The sequence below is a fragment of the Lygodium microphyllum genome, chromosome 26 (assembly GCF_053477565.2).
Source record: "Lygodium microphyllum isolate KBCC chromosome 26, Lygodium_microphyllum_v1.1.10, whole genome shotgun sequence".
Classification (NCBI taxonomy): Eukaryota; Viridiplantae; Streptophyta; class Polypodiopsida; order Schizaeales; family Lygodiaceae; genus Lygodium; species Lygodium microphyllum.
In genome coordinates this window covers 76238610-76247753 of record NC_141160.1, presented here as the reverse complement: position 1 = coordinate 76247753, position 9144 = coordinate 76238610, and the positions used below count along the sequence as shown (strand labels likewise).

The window sequence follows — 9144 nt, the reverse complement described above, 5'->3', positions numbered from 1 at the left end:
GTAAGGGAAGGCTTGTTATGGCTACACACTTCAAGGTGGGTGATAATTGTTAGCAAAACATACAGGGATGCTATGACATAATCAATGGGTTGAAGAATAAAATGCTTAGTGCCATTTTATTAGCAATGTCCTTAAGGGCGTCCTTTTTATTGGCTGATGTTGGACTCTTGTGTAGAGCGTGCATTGGACAAACTAAAGTTTTTATTGCTTATGCATGGCGATCCACTTTTCCTCTCTTTCTCTAACCTTGTTTTGTTTATTTTCTACTTGCAGGTGGTTAAAATTGAATGGACACATCATGCATACTTTTTACTATTCTCTTACAATTAGCCAATTTGCACACCATCTACCCCTTGTTAAGAAAAATGTAAAACTAATGTTCTAGCTTTTGATGGTAGGAGTTTTCAAAGACCAAATAGACACATCATATGCTTTGTTTTTGTTGCTCTAACTTTCGATAGTGATAATTTACTTATAATGTTTAAAAAAATAGTTTGTATGCCTAGTTTTTGTTGTTCACTCGTAAATAGGGTAGAGGAGACAATAGAATGACACTTTGATTGTTGTAGTTTGACATTATAAATATCACATGAAAAAGGAAATTTGAGGTGATCAATTAGTTTCTATTGTTGATGTGAAGCACTAAAAAACGCCATGGGTGCTAGGGATCTAGTTTGATGGTGATTTGAGGGTCAACAAAAAGTCATATGCTACAATTTTGGGCATATATGATAATGCAATCATTTGTGTTGATGAAAAAGTCCATGTTTGCTAGTAGGATGACATATTTGAACCCACATCTCTTCCATTAGCGAGTTGCACATCATTTGGCGTAAACCAATATACCATCTCAAAAGTCATGATATTGATTCTCAAATATAGCAACACAAGGCATTTTGTGCATTGAAAAAGTGTCACCCAACTAGTACATGTCTTTTACTAGTGTCTCTAGTCAATCTTCTCACATTGTGTCATTTTTAAAATACGAAACCAATGTTCCAAATTTGATTATTGTTTAAAAGGGGGAGTAAACCTTGGAGACATGATAAAGCAACATTGGGAATGTAATCAAGGGCGTGGTCTTAATGCCAATTTGAGAAGCTAGAAACGAGAAAGTCTTTAAAGGTGTTGTGTTGGTTCGTACCAACTTGACTACTCATTTTGGTAAAAAGTTGTTACATAGAGTTTTAAGTTATTTGCTTCTTTAGGCAAGGGAGACCATGGTAAAGCCATCAGAATTTGACTTACTAGTGCCACAAAGTTTGGTACTCATGTGACGTAAGTAATATAACTAAGACATCACAAAAAAAGAGGACTTTGCCAATAACCTCTAACTCAAGTGGTAGTGAGGTGATGTGCTAAACCCAAGGCCATAGGTTTCATTCTCATGGGTAGCAGCAAAGGCACCTTGTCTAATATTAAAAGTGATTATGCTCTCAATTGGCTGGCCACCAAGATGGATGTTGTGAGGGGTCCACTTTTTGAGTGGATGATCAAGGGTTTGGGCGTCCCCTTTTGATTACAAGTATACATGTAAGCTCTCATATTCAATCAATACATTACAAGTACAGATGTAAGCCCTGATATTCAATCGATCAATACATTAACCTTTGATTACAAGTAAGCTTTCATATTCAATCAATACATTCGCCTCTGATTACAGGTACAGATGTAAGCCCTGATATTCAATCAATCAATACATTAACCTTTGATTACAAGTAAACATGTAGGCTCTGATGTTCAATCAATACATTCGCCTCTGTGATGTAAGCCCTTCCCCTCTCTCATTACAAGTATACATGTAAGCTGTGATATTCAATCAATACAAAATCGTTAGGTGCCTTTTAAAAGAATGGTGATAGTATTAAATACTGGATGGCCAGGAGAGAAGAGTATAAGAAACGGCCGCTTGATCTCTCGGTGAATGCTGGAGCCAGCTATTCCTATGGACAGCACGCATTTGCGGGCGCGAGCTGGCGCTTCCTTTTCACTTTCGATGCTTTTTCAGAGCGATATGCCCGTGATGCTGCAACCATCGTCATGGCGTCTCGAGACTACGCACGCGACTCGGACATCCGTTCTGCCGTGATCTTCAGAGGCGGCGGAGTACCAGCAGCAGCATCATCATCATCATCAGCAGGAGCAGCAGACGATGCATCATCTTCCCAAGGCATCTTCTCCACTGTCGTGATCCATCGAGGGGACAGTGACGCTTCCTCCGTGGCAGGCCTGCACTCAGATGACGACGACGACACAGGCGCCGGCCCGCGCTCCAACATAGACATCGACGAAGCCAATGACATCTATGCCACCATGCTGCACAAAGAGGAAGAGGACTCACCTCCCCCCCTCCTCCAGAGCCTGGCAAAGCGATTCGCGGGCACTGACGCATTTGATGTCACGGACGACTTGAATGACATCAGCCCCATAGGAGGCACCAGAGATGATGACGACTCCTCTGTGGTGCTTCATAGTGCAGCCACTTCCATGGAGGATGCCGGCGTGCTGCTTCGAGGTGGGGATGACTTTGATGCGGCCATCCGGTACATGCAAAAGGATGTTCACAGAGCCCGTTTGGGAAGGGAGGCCTCCCCAGCTGCAGATGATGATACTTTCTCGACATTTGTTGTGAAGAAATCAGGAGGAAGTTACACCTCGGGGCTAGGATTCTCAGTGAGCACTGAAGGCGCTTCGGATATCTACTCAACCGTGGTACACAAATCCGAAGACCCTTTGGATATCTACTCAACTGTGGTACACAAATCGGATGACAGCTTCTCAACCGTTATAACCAAGAATGGAGGTGGCTATTCTTATAGTGGTATCTCCGGAGCTGTTGAAAGTTTCAAGAGAGACGTGGAAGGATCAGCTGTGAAGAAACGGGGATCAAGCATCCTACAGGATGTTCAAAGAGAAGAAAGCCAGAATGTGAGGAGAAGGGCCAGCAGTCCTGTACATGAAAATGTTATTCGTGAGGATCCATCCTTAAAGTACGAGCTTCTAGATGAACTAGGTAAGCTGGCATCTGATTTCACAAACTAGTGCTTATATCAAGTACAATTTTTTTTAAGATGGAGTTTATGAATTCTTCCGCTAAACACATGGTGATCTCAGAATATTATCATTATGTTTGGAGCTCCAAATATTGCTAGTAGGCGTGTCTTTGTTTACATGCAATCACATTACAACATTTTGTTTTTATCAAGTACATATTTAGTTTTGTAGATTATTATCTACAAACCCTCCCCTTTCCCCTAGGAAAACCTAGCTTACGAAATGAAGTTGACCTTAATACCTACAATCACAGATGCTGATGGTACAAACATGAGATCTGTCCAATTGCTATATCTGACATCTGTCCAATTGCTATATCTTAGGTGCATAAAATTGCTATTTTTAATATGCTATTTAGAGTATTGTTCACATTTTCAATACACTTATCAGATTCTTGTTGTAGACTTAGCTTGACCATTTGCTTACAGGTAGTAGGGAGACAACTTGTGGATGACTAGGAAAGTTGGCAACATATGCTCAATTACTTCATTTAAGTGTTTTCCTTGATTACACACCAATTCTATGGGGCAGTTGACTAGTGAGATCACCTACCCCAAAGGAACTTTGATGTAGTTCGGGCATCATTCTTTCTCATGGCTTGCCTTAGCCCACCATGTTAGATGGTTTGTAGCAACAATAAGATAGGGTGCTTTATTTGGTGAGGCCGACCTACTCTAGATTTTTAGCCATCCTTGGCTGATTGTTCATGATAAATGTTTCATGTAGGAGTTGCCTAGAGGCCAAGCTCTACATTCTCATCCATTTGGAATTCTATTTTGAGACAAATCCGAGAGATTTGGTGTGATTTACTCTAGATTTTTAGCAATCCTTGGCTAATTGTTCATGGCAAAAGCTTCATGTAGAAGCTATCTAGAGGCCAAGCTCTATATTCTCATCTATTTGGTATTCTATTTTGAGATATATCCAAGAGATTTAGGTGCTTTGTTTCTTTATTTGGTTGGCAACTAGGGAGATGGATGTGAATAAGGCTCTAACCTTTTGTTAGGAAGTTGGAACTTTCACTTTGTGGGAGAAAGTACTTTAAGAATTCCATATTGCAAGTAGGCACAATACGAAGTTGGTCACATGTTTTTTCTAAAACAATATCCTTGTAAGGTCTTGAATGTTGGCAATTTGGTCAACCGTCACATCCATGACAGGCATGTGAAGAAATGCCCTAACACATAAACACAAATACAATCTCAGGACAAAGCACAAACCAATAATAGAACACAGTTAGGGTTGGGGAACTCAAAGACAATGAACATGGTGAATAATGAAATGAATCAATTTGAAATTAATACAATGCTCATGTAGCAAACACACTATGTAGTGAATGAATACTAATCCCCGAACTCTGGTGTCTTGAGGACCGGGGCAGAGAGTATGAGTTGGAGAGTGTGTTGTATTCTTGATGGAGCCCGAAACATCTAGGCAGCCTTTGAAGGTGTTCTGCTAGCAACAAACACGACAGTGGATGTTGGATTAGTATTGAGACTTCGACTTGGACAGGCAAAGACGGAGCAGAAAATTGCAAATGCAGCTAGCAATGATGACATGACAGGCAATAGTGAATTTGGAACAACAAGACACAACTAGTTGATGATGTGGCAGATTAGGATGGTAGTAGAATTGTCACCAATGAAAACACAGTCTATTTGATGATGTGGCAGGCTGCTTGACAACTGTAGGCTGCAAACATAGCAGTTCATGCATATGTGGCAATTGGTGACAATAGAAAACAAGCTAGACAATAGTTGCATGATCAGCAACACTCGAATTGGGGCTTGCAATAGAGCATAATAATACATAGAAAGCAGAAGAGTAATAATAAGAAAAAAGAAAAGGCCGTCACAATGAAAAAGAATTCTTAATCCCTTATAGTTAGCATTTCAATTACCTTTACAACTTTCTTGCTTCTTTCAATTCAATTGACATGGTAAGTGTCACGAGGATGTTTTATTACTTTGCTCATTATTTGATTAAAAATTAATCAAATGTGCTTAATGTGACTTGCATATGTGGCATGCAAGTGAATTATTTCATAATGTGGGACCTAATACCTTGAGATATTTGTTGGTGCCAACGGCAAAAGTTGTAACAGGTTATGTTTGACAAGTACTAGGTAGTACCTGATGTTAAATTTTGACCTAAACCAATATATTGGCCACTAATGTCTGTGGTGACAATAGAGACTAGGTATTAATTAATTAATTAGTGCCAATCTAAGGGCTAAAAACTACCTAGGGATACTTAGAAGACAAATTGGCTTAGCCAATTTAATTATTGGTTGGTGAATTAATATTTTGAGCACTAAAATAATTGTTAAATTTATTTTCAGAATTAAGCCAGTGAATTGTAGTCTTTTCCAAAAGATAGTGTACTAGAAAAGGCATTTCAAGTTTGATAGATGTAATGTCCTATCCTTGCAATCTATCAAATCCAATGATTATAAGTGATATTGCTATTCCGTCACAATCCATATTTGCTCAATGGATACAAAACACTCATGCTTGATATTTTGAAAATTAATTTGATAAGCTAGATAATAATGGAAAATGAAAAGAGGGTCATTCTAGCCTTGTACAAGTTGAGAGATAGAGAGAAGGTTGCTAGGTGCTATAACAATTGACAAGTTATTTCTAGTGAGTAAGAGACCCTCTAGGAGCATGTCCCTGAAGAGACTATAGCAGTAGGTGACAACAATTTGAGGGCCGTTTCAGCCAAATAACATCATATTCAATGTGCTCCATTAGTGGAGACAGCTTTCATGGTTGTCTAGACAGTAGCTGATTTCTTCCATTTTCTTGTGATGGAAGTTTGAACTTTCTCTCATTTTAGCATTCTCTCTCATCCTCTAGCCAATCTCCCAAGTTGTCATAGCAAAATTTAGCCATTTGACTCATCAAAGGTGGAGATTTTGGTTAATCTCTGTTGTAAACCCTAATTTACAATAGAAATTAGGGTCTAACAGTTGCCTTAGGATGTGTGGTCAGAATGGAGGGCCTAGGACCTGAATTCCAGTAGTCAAAATTAAGGAATTTCACGAAGCTAGCTAGCCAATATCAGATTTGGGGTTGTTGAATTTGTCTTTTAAGGAGCACGGTGATAATTACCAAGTAAACCAAGGGGCAAAATTGGTTTGAATACTTGTTGGTCAGTTCTGACAGCAAGTAGCACTTGGATTAGCAAAGATCAGAGGATCTTAGTTGTACTGGATCCATTTTGTAATAAAGTTGAAAAAAATATCTCAAGGGGCATTGGTTTTGGTGCCAATAGGCTGTCCGTTGTCCAAGATTTAAGTGGTAAAGTGCGTGTTTCAATTTGTGCGAGTTGCTTACTTGCTGTAATTATTGTTAAATCATAATTATTACCACCCTACTTCAGAAGGAAGGTTGGTTACAAGGTTCCATTGTTGGGATACTATCAAATCCCTTGACTTGGTGGGCATGAGACATGTGATTGGAGGTCAAAAGCTTTGCTCCAGTGCTGAAATTGTATTTAGTTGAGCATTGCAACAAGAATGTTTTTAGATAGTGAGATGGGATCAAGTAGGGATGATGACTCTCAATCTGAAAAATTCAGAGTATTTTGGGAGAAATGCAATGCTTGATCTTGGACAAGGCATGCAACATAGACAACAAGTTGATGATGCTGGTTTAGACCAAAATGTGGGTTCTTCTAGGCCTCTTGAAGCATATGATCAACAAGAGGAAGAGGAATTTGATGCCTAGTGTAAATATCAGTTGAGGACGCCAGTTGAAATGTTTGTGCAGTTGGCAAATGAATCTTAGTTTATGTGCTTTTTGAACCCCTTAAAGGAGTGCAGCCAAGGCAAGAAGACTAAATCGTTTTTGAAGAGCTTTAGGATAGCAAGATGCAGTGAAGGAAGAGCCAATACAGCAGCATGATGTTTCAAATGTGGATAGTTGTTGAGAATAGCAAATGATGTATGCCCATAGAGGCTAAATGTGTGCCCAAAAGAGGCTTGCCCATAAGTGGCTTTGTATGAGAGAGACAATGATGTATGCTCTAGGAAGAGATGTCTGAAATCCCATAAGCATAGAGAGGAAAAGTGGTACTATCCAAAAAGCTATAAAGGCATGTACTTGACACTCATTTAAGAGGAATGGTACTTTCACTTTGAGTCACTCAAGATTGTGTTTATGACTCCAAGTTAATCTATCTTGGAACCTAATTCACTTGAGTTACAATCTCTTCTATCTATCATGTATCGTGTGTTTGATTTGCGTCCACCATAGCTAACTAGCTCTAGATCCGTATTTCTCAACAATAGTGAGCATAAGCAAATGATGCCAATGGGGTAATTGATGCATATGCAAGGTCAACTTGGAAGTGCCAAGCCAATGCTTTTTGGATAGCAGGGCATGCATACAATGATGGGGCAGCAGCCATGATACTTTAGTGGTGGCACTAGTTTCCATGTTATGGTGGGTTAGGGGCCACATACGGGGATGCATGGCATAACTCCTTATAGTATGTGGCAACCAACGCCTTGTGTGCAAGGCCCAATGTATCCGAGTATGGTTAGCAATATGCATAACCCCATGTAAACCAATGTTGGCATGATGCTAGGGCACAAGTGGCAAGTTTGGTAATGCATATATGCAGCCCACTGTGTTTGGGTCTCATGGTATTAATCTTGGTCATGCAAATGGTTTGTATAGTATTGGTCATGAGGGAAATGCAACTATTAATGCATGTGATGTATGGGAAAGTCACGAGGATGTCAAATTTTATTGCTTTGCTTAGCATTTGACTAAAAATTAATTAAGTCTGCTAATGCGACATGCACATGTGAGGTGCAAGTGAATTATTTCATAGCGTGTAACCTAGGACCTTGAGATATTAGTTGATGCCAAAGGCAAAAGTTGTAACAAGTTATGTTTGATAGGTACTAGGTGGTACTTGGTGTGAAGAAATGTCCTAGTGTAGAAACATAAGTGAAAGCGTACAACAAAGCATAAACTTAATAGAACACAGTTAGGGTTAGGGTAACTCGGAGACAATGAACAAAGTGGAAATTTGAATCAATGAATAAATGTTGAATATACAATGTTCATGCAATAAAGAAACAATGTAGGGAATGAAAACTATACCTTGAACTCTCATCTTTGGAGGATTGAGGTAGAGGTGCTGAGTGGGAGGCTGTGTTGTACTCTTGACGGATCCCGAAATGCAACAAGGTAGCCTCCAAGATGGTGGACAACAGCAAATAAAGCAGACAATGGTGTTAGCTCAGTGTTGGACAAGTAGAGGAGAGAGAAAACATCATAAGCAGATTTGTTGATGATGTGGACTATCAAGGCGGTAGCTAGGGAGACCAAATGCAGCCTTTTGATGATGGACAAGTGCAGGGCGATAGTAGCAGAGGTCAAATGCGGCTTGTTAGGGAGTGGAGACAGCAAATGCAGCCAGCCAACAAGCCGCTAGGTTGAATGCAAACTTTTGACAGCTCGCAATAGCAATTTGGGAATAAAGACCTGTGTGGAAGGCTGGAAATAGACGCTTGATGGATGTAGACAGCAATGGGTAGCTTGGTTGAGATGTCCTCTGTGAATGGGGTATGGGCAGCGAAGCTAGAGGGCTTGAAATCTGCAGAAACGAGATTGAGGCTGAATGGAGGGTAACATGTCTATTTATAGAAAGTTTTGGGACCTCATACCATGCACTATTTTCAAACGCTCTTGAATCGGGCACCATTTTAGAGTTTTCATTAATTAAGCATTTTTCGGGTTGTTTAAGTGGTTAATTCAACATGTAATGCTTATTTTAGCACAACATCTCCTCTTAGGCCCAAAAATTGAGCTGGAAAGGAAGGCCAATCCAAAGTTTTGAGTGTTTTTGTCTTTCATGTGTTCTTAATGCAAGGTGTCCCACCCAAAAGTAACTAGGGTATCGGACAAAGGGTGCACAGTGGTTACCTAGTAGCCTACCAAGACTACAGAGGTGATGGTTATCTTACCTAGGGAGTCCAAGTGGTCACCCTAGAGATGCTAGGGTATCGGGACAAAGGGTGCACATTGGTTGCCTAGTGGCCCACCAAGTCTTGCAAAGGTGGATGGAACC

At 40.0% G+C, this 9144-nt stretch overlaps 1 protein-coding gene across 4 annotated transcripts in view; it reads left to right on the top strand.

Annotated features, from left to right (window-relative positions):
* Nucleotides 1–1899: 1899 nt before the first annotated feature.
* The window catches only part of SIK1 (Protein kinase superfamily protein), an 88142-nt gene continuing 80897 nt past the window's right edge, over nt 1900–9144 (top strand). For all 4 annotated transcript variants that reach the window (XR_015688971.1, XM_087668660.1, XM_087668659.1 and 1 more), the window contains exon 1: nt 1900–3013. Coding sequence is in view for 3 of the 4 variants with exons in the window: in XM_087668660.1 (XP_087524786.1) it covers nt 2041–3013 (973 nt within the window). In the remaining variant the exon portion in view is untranslated. The remainder of the gene's footprint in view (nt 3014–9144) is intronic.